The following is a 16672-nucleotide window of genomic DNA, read 5'->3' as shown; positions in this document are numbered from 1 at the left end:
CTAAATGTGTCTGGTCATCAATGTGAGTGATTATCATAGAGCCGTCACAATTATATTTGTTTTAGTATTTTAAAAGGAAAGAGAAGACACAATCAGACGTTGATAATGATGCAGGAAAGTACTACACAGTTTGTAATAATTATTCAGGTGTCCACCAGGTCAATTTCTAGAAGAGGCCTAGTTGTTATTGAAGATTAACTTTATTGCTAAGTGCACAGCAGAACAAAATGATGTTGCATCCCTCTCACAAATGTAATAGAAAAAGGCTTTAAAACGTAATAACATCAGTTAATTATGTACATCACAGGTTAAAAGCAGTTACTAGACATAGTTTGTGTGTATATACACACTGTCTGTCTGTCTGTCTGTCTGTCTGTCTGTCTATATATATATATATATATAAAAGTCACTGGTTGTGTGTTGAGGGGGAATTACAGTGAGCTAAGAAGTCTGATTGCAAGTTATCAAATTAAACTTTATTTTTTTGGACCCAGGGCCTCAATTCCCTCTTTGTGTGGGGACAGCGCATCTGACGAGCAGCAACAGCCCATCAAGCGACGGAGGATGCTGGGACCAGGAGAACAACAGAGGTTGGCTATAGAGGTAAGTTGTGATGTAATTGTCAGTGTTTCCCCCTAGAACTTTTTTTCAGGCCTGGTAGTATGTAGCCAAAACCCTGAACAATCAGCACCTTGGTAATCATATACTTGAGTTGGACATAGGCATGTGTCAGTCAGGATCACTTGCATCAAAATAGCTTAATTGCAAATTAAAGCTGATGATGTATCTTTTACAGGTATGTGATACCATCCTGAGTCATGCCAAAGAGAGGTTCTCCTTCACCCAGCACCTCATCAGCGCAACACTATTGCACGGAGAGTTGTTCCCACAACACAGTGTGAAGTTCCCCGATACAGCGCTTGAAACAACCGTGGAGGCGTACCCCATGTTGAACAAGGCCAAGCTCAAAACCGAACTGTCCCTCATCTATGAGAACAGTGAGTTCAAGGCTTGTAGTGGTGCAGTGCCCCTGTACCAGTTCTTCATGGAGAACAACCTTCAGAGCACTTTCACAGAGACTGCCAGCCTCCTCAAGATCCTCATCACCACACCCATGACAACTGCTGAGTCAGAAAGGTGCTTCTCTACACTGAAAAGGATCAAGACCTTCCTGAGAAACAGCATGACACAGGATCGCCTGAATGCTCTGGCCATGCTCTCCATGGAGAAGAAACTTGTCAGGGACATTCCTGACTTTAATCAAAGGGTCATTGAGAGGTTTGCCACTCAGAAGGACAGACGGGCAAAATTCCTGTACAAATAAGATGACAGACACACACACACAGAGCAGCTCTGGCCGCATGTTTCTTTGTATATAGTTGACCTTAGCATAAAAAAATCCAGTTATATATGGTACTCTAGAAAGTCTTAATAGTGTCTTTGCTAATATTACTGTATATATGTTGTTTTGTATCAATTAATTGTTGCAGTTCTGGAGCACATTAACAATTAGTCACATTTAGTATGATCATAAAATACTGTATGCTATTCTTCCAGTCAAAGGTTTGAGTTCATCCACTTGATATCCATTTCTATATTATACATCCTTTTATACAGTGTAAGATTTCCTATAAACTTTATAATAATTTCATGTTATTGTCCACTTTCCACTCTGTTCTGACAGCATGCCTGTTGCGTTGCCTGTTTACTACCAATGGTGAAAAGTTCACTTTAAATGCAAATGAAAGGCTTGGGTTTGTGTAATATGTTTTTGTGTAAGAATGCCTCAACTTTTTAATATTGGCATTAAATAATTACTGAATGTTTCACTGAGCACTGCTGTCCTGCAGTTTGTGTTAAAATATATCGCGATGGTTACAGGAAAAAAAAAGTATGGCACAGCCCCACCGAGAATATTTTTCACCAGCCGCCACTGTCTTTGACTCATAGAAGTTCACAAGTTAACTCACAAACATATAATTACATATACTGTCAATGGATGATTAGGCAAAGTATTATGCTTATGGTAGTTTTTAATTGAATGTCACTGTTTAGTCAAATAGCGTAAAGATACACAGTGTTCAACCGCGATGGAGGGGTGGGGGATTTACACAAACACACCTACCGCGCCCGCTCTACTGTTCAAGACTCAGAAGCACCCCCTATGTGAAAACAGTCCGGATGTCAAGAACAGTTGTCTGCTCTTCACTTTCTCGTCTTTCTCTCATTTGCTTGTCTTGTTATTGCATCACATGTTGGGGAATAGGGTGATGGGGTCGTTATAAAGTTAACGTGCTGCTGATCATCTCGATTTTTGGAATTTGTGTTTTTCTGTTATATAGCCGATAATACATTGTTTCCAGCCCAGACGAGAAACTGCACACCTCTGCTCCGTTATTCGTAATAACTTCTATGGAAACTTGGTACGATAGAAGAACGTCGGGGGCGAGGCATCGGCCGCTGCCGGGATGGATCCCTGTTTTGGTAAATTGTTAAACTTTCAAAACAAGTCTATAGCACATTTTATGAATTATGTGAAATAGGCTCGAGTCGGTCCCTTGCTTCTCGTGTTTCTAGGCTACCCTCCCTCCCTCTCCCCCATTATAAATCTTCATCTGTGATGCTACACAGCTGCATATAGGCCTAGTTGAGAATTATTATTCACGACGTGTTTGAAGCAGAATGTTGGTGATCTATTCGATTATATAATCTGACATTTGATGGGATGCAAATACATTTAACTAGTTATCTTGGCATTTAACAATAGACGGCAACGTGCTCCGTTATTAAAACAATAAAACACACTGGACACTTTTAAGATAGCCTTAAACTCTTATCCTTTTTTTAAATAGCCGATTAGACCACTTTATTGATGCAGCAAATGGCAAATTATATTTAAGTACTAACACTAACCATTTTATGTCGAGAAACAAAGACTTCATTCATACTCATTAGGCTAAAGAATAGGCTACAGTATTTAGCCATGGTTTCAATAGTAAGGGATGCATAGCTGTATGGGAAGTTCTCCCCACAATTGAAGGCTAGCAACAATGTACTACTGTAGGCCAATGTCCTGTCCTTGAGTTGGTGCTTCATGATTGGTGATCCTGGATTGAGGTTGTGTATTATTATTTTAGTCACAGGTGTGATGATTGCCTCTGAGTGAAGAAGGAACTGAAGCTGTGACTGAAGCTGTGACTGACAGAATGTCTTGGGGTGAGTTCATTGAGCTCCGTGAGTTGAGGCTGCATGACAATGACCAGATAGAGCTGACCAGCTGCGAGGTGCCTCGCTCACCACCTCGCCTAGAGCGGGCCAATGCCCTGCGGATCAGCCCAGGGAAGGTCCCAGAGCTGCTCAGACGGGTGGGCATCATCCGACTGCTGGGGGACAGCCTGGACCCACGGCTCACAGATGAGAGGGGAGAGGGACATGACTTCCAGCCCTGCAGCCATGCCCAGCCCACCTGGTGTGACCTGTGTGGAGACTTCATCTGGGGACTGTACAAACAGAGCCTGCGCTGTGCCAGTGAGTCTGCCTCCAGCTGCTGCACAGGATTTACTTGCATGATTATGATTAAGATTGCATGTCTGCATACATGTATGTCACAGGCGGCCAGTGGCACCTTAATTGGGGAGGACGGGCTCATAGTAAGGGCTGGAACGGCATTAATGGAATTGTATCAAACATACATGGTATGTGGTTGATACCATTCCATTGACTCCATTCCAGCCATTATTATGAGCCGTCCTGCCCTCAGCAGCATCCTGTGATATGTAGGCCTATGTGCATGAGTGTTATTGGGTTTAACTATGGCTAGCCTATGAGAATGTGTTTCAAGGTAGTCTACACCAATGTAATGAAACAGGCAGGGAGTGTGGCGCGAACCCTCGACCTTCTGGTCCGTAGCCCCGCGGAATTCGAAAGCATGGTCAAGTGGCAGAGTCGATATCCGCACTTATAGACCAGGGTCGCAACAGTATTATATAGCCTGTTTGTGTGTGCATAGGATATACTGTATGTGTGTTTGTTTATGTATATGCCAGGCCGTATAGCTTTAGGTCATTGTTCCTCAGCTGGACTAACTGGGCTTTTTGTGAGACTGGCTCTATTCACAGGACTCAGTATTCATTAGGCCTGAATAGGCTTTAATGAGGAGTTTCTGCAAAGAGGGACATTACCATTCCCAGCAGCAAAGAACCAGCTGAGAACTGAACCGCTCGCCTGTAAATCCCAGACCCTGTTTTAGCTCTGGAGTACTTGTCAAAACAAAACTCCCAAATTCAGTCAGCTGTTGGCGGCAGTCTATTCATGAGGGCTTTAAGATTGATCTAGTGTTTTTTTGTGTCTTTGTTGGTACATGCTGTCGGTTGGTTGGTATCCTGCACCACTTTCCTCTTGCATAATCTTCAAAGTTTACACTATGAACTTCCTTTCCTCTGGCTGAAACCTGCCCTTTGTATTGTTATGTGTGGCCATTACATGTGGGGAGAGATAATTGTCTGAAGTGTAGCCTATGTCTAAAGTTTATGGGGAATATGCTGGTAAAATCTCATGAATACACCTGTTTATTTGTCAAAGAATCCATCTACTGTCTAGCAATACTTGTCTGATCATGTCCTGTTTGATTAGTTAGTGACCAAATTGAAGTCAAATTAGTCTGTGACTGGTTTTCGCTGTCAAATGTGTAATGACTCCCTGTGGCCAGTGGAGGACAGCAGATAAATTAGAATCCCAAATTGTCCCAAAACTGGAGGGAGGGAACGGAAGGAATGTCCTAAAATTATCAAATGGAAGTTTCTGTGCCAGTGCGCACCACTTTTTTTCATAGCCAACATTTCCTTACATCTGTGGAGAAGGCACAACATTGATTACAACCGTGATCTGATCATATCCTGTTTTTAATTAATCACTTCTCTTTTCTCACAGATTGCGGATTCACATGTCACTATCGATGTCGACCTCTCATCCAATTAGATTGCAGTTTGGATCGCGGCTCCATAGTTGAACAAACATGTGCTGTAGAACACACCATAGAGACTGATACAAATGTGGTAAGAATCTCATGATCTGATGTATGCGTGTCATTTCATGTGTTTTCTCTACTTAACCTCATATTCACCGGCCACATCATGTGTCATGACCACTACCTATCCACTATTCAGACCATACTCTTTGTGGTGACTTGATGTCTGCACACTCTCTGTATTCAGTCACGCTATTCTTCTTTTCTTTCTATTCATTTTTCTTTCTATTACATGATCCCCCTGTGTCAGGTTTTTCAGTTCAGATCCTCTCTCTCACCATTTCCTTTGGCTATGGTAGCCTATATACAGTGCATTCTGAAAGTATCATTACTTTAAGACATGATGTTGAGATGTTCTCTGTGAAGCATTTATTTGGGCTGAACTCTGTGAAGCATTTATTTGGGCTGCAATCTGAGGTGCAGTTAACTCAAATGAATTTATCCTCTGCAGCAGAGGTAACTCTGGGTCTTCCTTTCCTGTGGCGGTCCTCATGAGAGCCAGTTTCATCATAGCGCTTGATGGTTTTTGCAACTGCACTTGAAGAAACTTTCAAAGTTCTTCAAATTTTCCGGGTTGATTGACCTTCAACTGTTCAGAGGAGACTGCGTGAATCAGGCCTTCATGGTCAAATTGCTGCAAGGAAACCACTACTAAAGGACACCAATAAAAATAAGAGACTTGCTTGGGCCAAGAAACATGAGCAATGGACATTAGACCGGTGGAAATCTGTCCTTTTGTCTGATGAGTCCAAATTTGAGATTTTTGGTTCCAACCGCCATGTCTTTTTGAGACACGGAGTAGGTGAAAAATGATCTCTGCATGTGTGGTTCCCACCGTGAAGCATGGAGAAGGAGGTTTGATGGTGTGGGAGTGCTTTGCAGGTGACACTGTCTGTGATTTTTTAGAATTCAAGGCACACTTAACCAGCATGGCTACCACAGCATTCTGCAGCGATATGCCATCCCATCTGGTTTGCGCTTAGTGGGACTATCATTTGTTTTTCAACATGACAACGACCCAAAACACACCTCCAGGCTGTGTAAGGGCTATTTGACCAAGAAGGAGTGATGGAGTGCTGCATCAGATGACCTGGCCTCCACAATCACCCGACCTCAACCCAATTGAGATGGTTTGGGATGAGTTGGACCGCAGAGTGAAGGAAAAGCAGCAAACAAGTGCTCAGCATATGTGGGAACTCCTTCAAGACTATTGGAAAAGCATTCCTCATGAAGGTGGTTGAGAGAATGCCAAGAGTGTGCAAAGCTGTCATCAAGGAAAAGGGTGGCTACTTTGAAGAATCTCAAATGTTTTGATTTGTTTAATACTTTTTTGGTTACTACATGATTTCATATGTGTTATTTCATAGTTTTGATGTCTTCACTATTATTATACAATGTAGAAAATAGTAAAAATAAAGAAAAACCCTGGAATGAGTAGGTGTGTCCAAACTTTTGACTCGTACAGTATTTAAATAATGTATTTCTAATAACCAGTTTTTTGCTTTGTCATTATGGGGTATTGTGTGTAGATATTTAATCCATTGTAGATATTTAATCCATTTTAAAATAAGGCTGTAATTTTAATGTGGAAGAAGTCTAGGGGTCTGAATACTTTCCGAGTGCACTGTAGGGGCATCAATCACTTATAGGGTTTCTTATCTGATCTATTTCTTTTTCTCTGAAGTGGTGCTGTTCTCTGTAGACCCCCAAGCCTACATGTCTATATTTTTATATATTTATTTAACCTTTATTTAACCAGGTAAGCCAGTTGAGAACAAGTTCTCATTTACAACTGCGACCTGGCCAAGATAAAGCAAAGCAGTGTGATAAAAACAACAACACAGAGTTACATATGGGGTAAAACATTTACATTTTACATTTTCGTCATTTAGCAGACGCTCTTATCCAGAGCGACTTACAAATTGGTGCATTCACCTTATGATAGCCAGTGGGACAACCACTTTACAATTGTTTTTTTATTTTTATTTTGGGGGGTGGGGTAAGGGGGGGTAGAAGGATTACTTTATCCTATCCCAGGTATTCCTTAAAGAGGTGGGGTTTCAAGTGACTCCGGAAGGTGGTGAATGACTACGCTGTCCTGGCGTCGTGAGGGAGCTTGTTCCACCATTGGGGTGCCAGAGCAGCGAACAGTTTTGACTGGGCTGAGCGGGACCTGTGCTTCCGCAGAGGTAGGGGAGCCAGCGGTCCAGAGGTGGATGAACGCAATGCCCTCGTTTGGGTGTAGGGACTGATCAGAGCCTGAAGGTACGGAGGTGCCGTTCCCTTCACAGCTCCGTAGGCAAGCACCATGGTCTTGTAGCAGATGCAAGCTTCAACTGGAAGCCAGTGGAGTGTGTGGAGGAGCGGGGTGACGTGAGAGAACATGGGAAGGTTGAACACCAGACGGGCTGCGGCGTTCTGGATGAGTTGTAAGGGTTTAATGGCACAGGCAGGGAGCCCAGCCAACAGTGAGTTGCAGTAATCCAGACGGGAGATGACAAGTGCCTGGATTAGGCCCTGTGCTGCTTCCTGTGTAAGGCGAATGTTGTAGAGCATGAACCTACAGGATCGGGTCACCGCCTTGATGTTAGCGGAGAATGACAGGGTGTTGTCCAGGGTCACGCCAACGCTCTTTGCACTCTGGGAGGAGGACACAACGGAGTTGTCAACCGTGATGGCGAGATCATGGAACGGGCAGTCCTTCCCCGGGAGGAAGAGCAGCTCCGTCTTGCCGAGGTTCAGCTTGAGGTGGTGATCCGTCATCCACACTGATATGTCTGCCAGACATGCAGAGTTGCGATTCGCCACCTGGTTATCAGAAGGGGGAAAGGAGAAGATTAATTGTGTGTCGTCTGCGTAGCAATGATAGGAGAGGCCATGTGAAGATATGACAGAGCCAAGTGACTTGGTGTATAGCGAGAATAGGAGAGGGCCTAGAACTGAGCCCTGGGGGACACCAGTGGTGAGAGCACGTGGTGCGGAGACAGATTCTCACCACGCCACCTGGTAGGAGCGACCTGTCAGGTAGGAAGCAATCCAAGAGTGAGCCGCGCTGGAGATGCCCAACTCGGAGAGGGTGGAGAGGAGGATCTGATGGTTCACAGTATCAAAGGCAGCAGATGGGTCTAGAAGGACGAGAGCAGAGGAGAGAGAGTTAGATTTAGCAGTGCGGAGAGCCTCCGTGACACAGAGAAGAGCAGTCTGTTGAATGACCAGTCTTGAAACCTGACTGGTTTGGATCAAGAAGGTCATTCTGAGAGAGATAGCTAGAGAGTTGGCTAAAGATGGCACGCTCAAGAGTTTTGGAGAGAAAATAAAGAAGGGATACTGGTCTGTAGTTGTTGACATCGGAGGGATCGAGTGTAGGTTTTTTGAGAAGGGGTGCAACTCTCGCTCTCTTGAAGACGGAAGGGACATAGCCAGCGGTCAAGGATGAGTTGATGAGCGAGGTGAGGTAAGGGAGAAGGTCTCCGGAAATGGTCTGGAGAAGAGAGGAGGGGATAGGGTCAAGCGGGCAGGTTGTTGGGCGGCCGGCCGTCACAAGTCGCAAGATTTCATCTGGAGAGAGAGGGGAGAAAGAAGTCAACGCATAGGGTAGGGCAGTGTGAGCAGGACCAGCGGTGTCATTTGACTTAACAAACGAGGATCGGATGTCGTCAACCTTCTTTTCAAAATGGTTGACGAAGTCATCCACAGAGAGGGAGGAGGGGGGATTCAGCAGGGAGGAGAAGGTGGCAAAGAGCTTCCTAGGGTTAGAGGCAGATGCTTGGAATTTAGAGTGGTAGAAAGTGGCTTTAGCAGCAGAAACAGAGGAAGAAAATGTAGAGAGGAGGGAGTGAAAAGATGCCAGGTCCGCAGGGAGTCTAGTTTTCCTCCATTTCCGCTCGGCTGCCCGGAGCCCTGTTCTGTTAGCTCGCAATGAGTTATCGAGCTACGGAGCAGGAGGGGAGGACCGAGCCGGCCAGGAGGATAGGGGACATAGAGAGTCAAAGGATGCAGAAAGGGAGGAGAGGAGGGTTGAGGAGGCAGAATCAGGAGATTGGAGGGAGAAGGATTGAGCAGAGGGAAGAGATGATAGGATGGAAGAGGAGAGAGTAGCGGGAGAGAGAGAGCGAAGGTTGCGACGGCGCATTACCATCTGAGTAGGGGCAGAGTGAGTAGTGTTGGAGGAGAGCGAGAGAGAAAAGGATACAAAGTAGTGGTCGGAGACATGGAGGGGAGTTGCAGTGAGATTAGTAGAAGAACAGCATCTAGTAAAGATGAGGTCAAGCGTATTGCCTGCCTTGTTAGTAAGGGGGGGGGGGGCGGTGAGAGGGTGAGGTCAAAAGAGGAGAGGAGTGGAAAGAAGGAGGCAGAGAGAAATGAGTCAAAGGTAGACGTAGGGAGGTTAAAGTCACCCAGAACTGTGAGGGGTGAGCCATCCTCAGGAAAGGAACTTATCAAGGCGTCAAGCTCATTGATGAACTCTCCAAGGGAACATGGAGGGCGATAAATGATAAGGATGTTAAGCTTGAATGGGCTAGTGACTGTGACAGCATGGAATTCAAATGAGGAGATAGACAGTAAAGTGGTTATCCCACTGACTATAGGGTGAATGCACCAATTTGTAAGTCGCTCTGGATAAGAGCGTCTGCTAAATGACGTAAATGTAATGTAATGAAAGAAAGAGAGAATGTCCACTTGGGAGAGATGAGGATTCCTGTGCCACCACCCCACTGACTAGATGCTCTCGGGGTATGCGAGAACACATGGTCAGACGAGGAGAGAGCAGTAGGAGTAGCAGTGTTTTCTGTGGTAATCCATGTTTCCGTCAGCGCCAAGAAGTCGAGGGACTGGAGAGTAGCATAGGCTGAGATGAACTCTGCCTTGTTGGCCGCAGAACGGCAGTTCCAGAGGCTGCCGGAGACCTGGAACTCCACGTGGGTCGTGCGTGCAGTGACCACCAGGTTAGAGTGGCAGCAGCCACGCGGTGTGAGGCGTTTGTATAGCCTGTGCGGAGAGGAGAGAACAGGGATAGACAGACACATAGTTGACAGGCTACAGAAAATGGCTACAATAATGCAAAGGAGATCGGAATGAAATGAACTAAACATCTGGGAAAGCGAGAGAGCGGGGCCTCCCTCACTTACGTTTCACTGAAACACCCAAATATAACTCTTCCAACTTCCACCTCAGAAACTATAATTGTTGTAAACTACAGTGGTTCAATGTTTTCTAGGAATAGACTAACTTAGTTTATTCAGCTAGCTAACTTGGACAGTATTCTTCAGTGAAAACCGTCCAGGGCACCGAATCCTATGACGCCACAGCCAATTAGCATGCCAGCCTCCAACAACACGGTTTAGCACCAATACTCGGCCACAACAAACCACCAGTTTGTCAACACGCCAAGCAGATCATTCGTGTCCGTGTCTAACGTTGTGTAAAGTTCTGGGTTAGTCCCGACAGCTTGAGCGAGTCCGTCGTCAACTTATTCAGCCAAAACATAAAGTCAAAAATACAACAGAAAATATATATACAGTGTGTGCAAATGTAGCAAGTTATGGAGGTAAGGCAATAAATAGGCCATAGTGCAAAATAATTACAATTAGTATTAACACTGGAATGATAGATGTGCAAGAGATGATGTGCAAATAGAGAAACTGGGGTGCAAATGAGCAAAATAAATAATAATAATAATATGCCATTTAGCAGACGCTTTTATCCAAAGCGACTTATAGTCATGCGTGCATATATTTTTACATATGGGATCGAACCCACTACCCTGGCGTTACAAACGCCATGCTCTACCAATTGAGCTACAGAGGACCAAATAACAATATGGGGATGAGGTAGTTGGGTGGGCTAATTTCAGATGGTCTGTGTCCAGGTGCAGTGATCGGTAAGGTGCTCTGACAACTGATGCTTAAAGGTAGTGAGGGAGATAAGTGTCTCCAGCTTCAAATATTTTTGCATTTCATGCATTTGTCATGTTATCATTTGAATCCCCTATGCTCTGCTGTCTGAATCCTCTCACATGATTTTCCTCTACTCGCGTTGTCTTTATTGTTGGCAGACAGGAAAAGGGAGGAGTATGATGTCATGGGAGTTGTAATTTCCCCTCAGCGCCCAATCATGGCTTTTTGCGCTGGTTTTGTGTATTTTCTAATCTCAACCGCCTGGGTAGGGCCTCCGCGGGCGGGGGAGAGAGATGGAAAGGCGGGGGCTGGTGCCGCATCCTGTTCTCAGCTAGTCGTGAGAAGAGGAAACGTGGCCAGATTGAAGAGGAAACCGAGAGAAACGCGCTTTAGAACAACATTGTTGAGGTTTACAGGGAGATACTAACAATACTAGCAGTCTGATTACTCTACATCCTATCTGTGAATTAAAGTTTCTGTAGTTACTTCATGTTTATTATAGCGGGATATAATTTTTGATATAAATTGTGTTATTAAACGGGAAACGACGCATATTAGCGCTCCAATCAAAACTGAATGAGATACAACCTGACAAATTGTAGAAAATTCTAATCGCAACATCGTTCCAGAGTCTATACATCGTTCCAGAGTCTATACATCGTTCCAGAGTCTAGACATCGTTCCAGAGTCTAACGTTACATTGCAACATTTTGATCATGGAAGACGCGGTCAGTGGTTCGGATAAGAGCCCATCCTTCGAGAAGACGTGGGGCAGCTCCACCAGTAGCGGATACTGCAGTGGGGACTCGGATTCTGAGTTCGAACAGTACTTTACAGCTCGCACATCATTCATTTGCAAACCCAAGAAAGAGAAGGTGAGAATGATAACTTTATCAAGCCAACAGGACTATGTCAAATGCTTACCACACTGTTTCTATTTAGAAACTTTCTGTAACTGTTTCTTTCGTTATAGTTGCATTATAGTTTATGATTATTCACTCATAGCATTATGAAGTGATTGCTGTAGTAGCCCTAGTAACTCTACCATGGTTCCTTTTTCTAAAATGTTAATTGGGATCTGCTTTACCTCTGATAGGGTGGCAGGTAGCTTAGTGGGTAAGAGCGTTGTGCCAGTAACGGAAAGGTCGCTGGTTCTAATCCCCGAGCTGACTAGGTGAAAAATCTGTCGATGTGCCCTTAATTAAGCAAGGCACTTAACCCTAGTTGCTCTGGATAAGAGTGTCTGCTAAATGACTAAAATGTAATTAAAACACGTGTAAAACAACACTTTACACTACACATGATACTCTACCTCTTATTACGTTTATGTACACACACACACATGTAGCTTACGGTTCAGTGTTCTACTCTCATATCTGAACAAACATTACACTAACAAAGGTTGCACACACAAGTCTGCGTACAAGCCTGCACACATATCTCTGCAGGGTTTGAATGAGTAATGGCAAAATAAGATCATGTTTGATTAACTAATATTTCCACATCATCTTGAATGTTATTATACAGAGTACAGTACAAAATGATAATGGCACCGTGAACATTAGTGACTCCTTAGTAGACTGTACCGGCTCTCATTTTGTGATTGCCTATTTAGTAGTTAACTGCAGGACATCATTTTTTTTTTACATTTTAGTCATTTAGCAGACACTCTTATCCAGAGCGACTTACAGTTAGTGAGTGCAAACAAACAAAAATTTCATACTGGCCCCCCGTGGGAATCGAACCCACAATCCTGGCATTGCAAGCGCCATGCTCTACCAACTGAGCTACACAGGACCATTAACTCTGCAGCTTTTCAATCTGCATTAGGATATAGGTTATTGATCTGTTTTATTGATCTGTATTTTTCACAGCTTGACATTGCTTTATGTAGTTGTGGTGCTCCATGAATTATGGGCAGCTGTGGCCATTCATTTCTACAAAGTGTAAACATCAGCTAACTCTCCTTATTAGGAACATGATTAGTGGGATATACAATACAGGAGCAATCTAGTTTTGAATGCCACCATTGAAGAGTTATTTGTCCCTGTGATTTTCCTACTGAATTAGCTGTTTTTCTTGTGACTTTGTCCCAGAGGAGAGCTCATGTTGTGTGCTGATGGTAGCACAAGCCAGGGGGATTTATGGCTATTGATCTATGGATTACCCCCCTCCACGAAAAGCAGCTATAGTTGGTCCCCTAATGCACTGTTTCCCAACCCTTGTCCTCAAGTGCCCCCAACAATACACAGGTTTGTTGTAGCCCTGGACAAACACACCTCATTCAACTCATTGAGGGCTTGATGATTAGTTGACAAGTTGAATCAGGTGTGCTTGTCCAGAGTTACAATAAAACATGTATTCTGTTGGGGGTACTCGAGGACCAGGGTTAGAAAACACTGCCCTAATTGATGCCTCTAAGTTTTGTGCATCATATGTCCTGAATAACATTCTCACATAGGAAGCAAGAACGGACCATTAGACACAGGAAGTGGATACTGTGTGTCCATACCAGACATTTAAATGTCTTGCAGATGCTGGAGGCTAAATGTTCATTGCTGAAAGATGACTGAGATTCTGTGGAAGATGAGGCAGCTGACTTCACAGGATATGCCTGTAAAACAGAGGAAGGCTTTGTGTCTGACTCTCGGGGGGGTATTTTTTTACATGAACACAGCATTAAGGAATGCAGCCCAAAGCACTTGCATACATTACAAACAGCTGCACGTTCCCCCATGGCGCCTCCCTCTTCAGTGATAGGAGTTCAGGAACTAGGATTGGACAGCGCTGACATCATTGTTCTCCACTACTTCCCTATCGTAGGCTATGGCTACGTTGACACTTGACAGGAAGTTTGGAATCTGATGCAACCGGGGATAATTTGTGAACGAAGGAGTGGAGCTTACAGGAAGTTAGCACTGTGAAGCATAGGCTGCTATTTAGCACATTTGCTAACTCTCCATTATACAGCAGCAACAAGTCCTGAAGAAGCAGCAATGTTTCTCATTCAATACCATTTTGACTTACACCAGTTTAGTGCTTCCTTCCTCTCAGCTACTGCGGGCCAAAACCCATCTAGTCCACCTCTATGAATTTTAATTAGACTGATGTCTCAGCTCAAGCTTTCTTAACTAAATGTTTAGTTGAATTGGTCGATATGTCATGCCTCAACTGTCCCGCTAATCTATTTGAGTTTTTTTCAATATGAAATGTTGTGGGGCGTTAGTTTGCCCCTATAGGCCCACATAACACATTTCTTACAGGCAGAATTTTACATGCAACACATTTAACCATGGCTCTCTGTTGACACATAGTGGTAGAACACAAAAGCCTCCCAAGATCACCCTTTTTTTGTCTTTCGCCTTTAGGAAGATGAGTGAGTAAGCAAAATGGAAAGAGGGTTTTACGGCTGCTTCGACAAAGTGAAGTGTAGCCAATTAATGGCTTATTGAAATATTGACTCCCTTTTCTCTCTCTCTGGTCAGGATGAACAGGTCAAATGTGGGAAGCAGCAGGAGCTGTCAGGCACAGAGATCCAGCAGAAGGTGAAGGAGTACAACGCTCAAATCAACAGCAACCTCTTTATGAACCTGGTGAGTACTAACAAGTTGCTGTTATACCATTGTAGTAACATTGTAATTAATCTAGTAATTACCATGTTTTTATACAGTAATTCAGTAATTGCTCAGTTACAATACTGCAGAATTACCCCAAAAATGTAATGTCTACTATGCAATAACATGTTGATAGATTGTGTTAATGTTAAGTTGTATACCAACATTTATTCATTCTCTTCAACAGAACAAAGATGGCTCCTACACTGGCTTCATAAAGGTCCAGTTCAAGCTGGTACGACCCGTGTCAGTTCCCCCACCAAGAAAAGGTACTACAACACAGGATGGTGCGGGCAAGAAGAATGGGGGAGTAAAACGTTGCACCTCTTTCTACCTGCCCAAGGATACATCCAAACACCTACACATCAGCTCCCGCACACGCGCTCGTGAGGTCATCGAAGCCTTGCTGAAGAAGTTCACCGTGGTGGACAACCCTGGAAAGTTTGCCCTGTTTGAGCGCACTGAGCGTCATGACCAAGGTGAGCCTACTTCTGTGACCGGTTTCATGGCAGCACATGACTGGTCTTTGTTCTGCATTGACATCACATAGATAAATACTAAGAAGTGCCATACAGTTGATTAATTCCATTGTCCTCCTCCTGTATTTATCTCAGTGTACCTGCGTAAGCTGTCTGATGACGAGCGTCCACTCCACCTGCGTCTGTGTGCTGGACCCAATGAGAAAGCCCTCAGTTTGGTGTTGAAAGAGAATGAGACTGGAGAGGTCAACGTGAGTATTGAGCATGCATTGGGCATTCATTCTCAAACCAACATGGCCATTTCACATTGTGCAGCATACAAAAATCCTCTGTCTCTCTCCTCTCTCTGTCCAGTGGGATGCCTTCTCTATGCCAGAGCTTAAGAACTTTGTCCGCATGCTACAGCGTGAGGAGGAGGAGCATGTCAAGCAGATTGTGCAGCGCTACGCTCTGGCCCGCACCAGGATGCAGGACGCCCAATCTGCTGCTTCCACCCCTAGTGGTTCCTCCCCTGGTGGTTCCACCCCTGGCTGAGAAACACGTCGCCTACGGGACAACCTGCACCTCTGACTGACAACCATCAAAAGATGACCAGTCATCACTGCATCCAAAGATCCCAGAGAACACAAGTGGACACCTCCCTCAAAGGAGGAGAGTGAAAGACCGAATGAGAGCGAGAGGGCGCAAGAGGGCAAGCGCGTGTGAGTGTGAGAGAAATCAGAAGTGCCGTACACCTGGAGAGAGTCTGTTGTGCCTGAGAGAGAATGAGAATTGAGAGAGAGTATGTGAAACTGTGGTTGATGAGAAACTGGCTTTGTCCAGTACTGCCTCTCATTATGGGGGTGCCATTTCACTATCCTGGGTGAGCTACCAGCCTCGTAATGTTCATCACCTGTTATTCTTGCTGGCAGTAGGGTCCATAGATTATATCATTTATAGCTTTTGGGTAACAATCAAATATAATTTTGAGACACCCGAGTGGGGTCAGCCATATCAAAAAGCCCTGTTTATCTCCCTTAATGCCTAGCAATAAGAGGGTAGCCAACCTATTAGCTAAGACAATGTTGAACATATTCAGGTACTGTCTGCCTCAGTATCCCCAGACCCAAATGCTAGACAGAATAACAAGCGATGGACATTATGGGCCAGGTAGGTACCCCATGTTTCCATTTGACCCCAATGTCTGCCACATACCTCCTGCACATCTGTACTGTGATGGATGTTACTCTTTTTGCTGGCCCTTTATGAGGCTGAGTGGGAGTGCCCCATGTGTTGGGAGCACCTTGAATGTCAATTGAGAGGACAATCCCCAGGTCGATTTAATTGATAGGGGAATCTCGTCCTTGAAACTTGGAACACTTTGAACTGGAAGCTGATACTTTTTATGTTTGTATTGTGTATATTTTTTCATGTTCTTCATGAGATTCTAAACCTCTGTTAAAACAACAGAATAATAGAGTTGAGAATTTGATTCATATTATCAGCACGTCTATATCGCTTGAAATAATACCTTGACTGTCCTTTATTCAATTAAAAAAATGTTCTGTTACATGTCCAGTGTCAATATATTTTGTACAAAATAATAATAGATTTGCACTGTTCACATTAAACAAGTTATCTTTCACAAAAGTGTGGTGATTCTTGGTGGTGGGGGTA

The 16672-nt window shown here is 44.2% G+C and overlaps 1 protein-coding gene across 2 annotated transcripts; it reads left to right on the top strand.

Annotated features, from left to right (window-relative positions):
- Positions 1-2173: 2173 nt before the first annotated feature.
- LOC121574856 (ras association domain-containing protein 1) lies at positions 2174-16565 on the top strand. Of its 2 annotated transcripts, XM_041887493.1 has the most exons (7): positions 2174-2484; positions 3138-3528; positions 4930-5054; positions 14409-14516; positions 14725-15016; positions 15152-15267; positions 15371-16565. In XM_041887493.1, exons 2-7 carry the CDS (start codon positions 3207-3209, stop codon positions 15548-15550), a joined length of 1143 nt encoding a protein of 380 aa, XP_041743427.1. In that variant the 5' UTR covers positions 2174-2484; positions 3138-3206; the 3' UTR covers positions 15551-16565. The 2 variants fall into 2 exon arrangements, with proteins under 2 accessions (XP_041743427.1, XP_041743428.1); XM_041887494.2 differs by lacking the exons at positions 2174-2484; positions 3138-3528; positions 4930-5054 and adding an exon at positions 11105-11798.
- The last annotated feature ends 107 nt before the right edge of the window (positions 16566-16672 follow it).

This window comes from Coregonus clupeaformis, chromosome 10, assembly GCF_020615455.1.
Source record: "Coregonus clupeaformis isolate EN_2021a chromosome 10, ASM2061545v1, whole genome shotgun sequence".
Classification (NCBI taxonomy): Eukaryota; Metazoa; Chordata; class Actinopteri; order Salmoniformes; family Salmonidae; genus Coregonus; species Coregonus clupeaformis.
This window is presented reverse-complemented; position numbering and strand designations above follow the sequence as displayed.

Coding starts and splice junctions, on each gene's coding strand:
- LOC121574856 (XM_041887493.1), top strand. CDS start 3,207: ATGTCTTGGGGTGAGTTCATTGAGCTCCGTGAGTTGAGGCTGCATGAC. Junction 5,055..14,408: donor TAGAGACTGATACAAATGTG/GTAAGAATCTCA, acceptor CTCTCTGGTCAG/GATGAACAGGTCAAATGTGG. Junction 15,017..15,151: donor CACTGAGCGTCATGACCAAG/GTGAGCCTACTT, acceptor TATTTATCTCAG/TGTACCTGCGTAAGCTGTCT.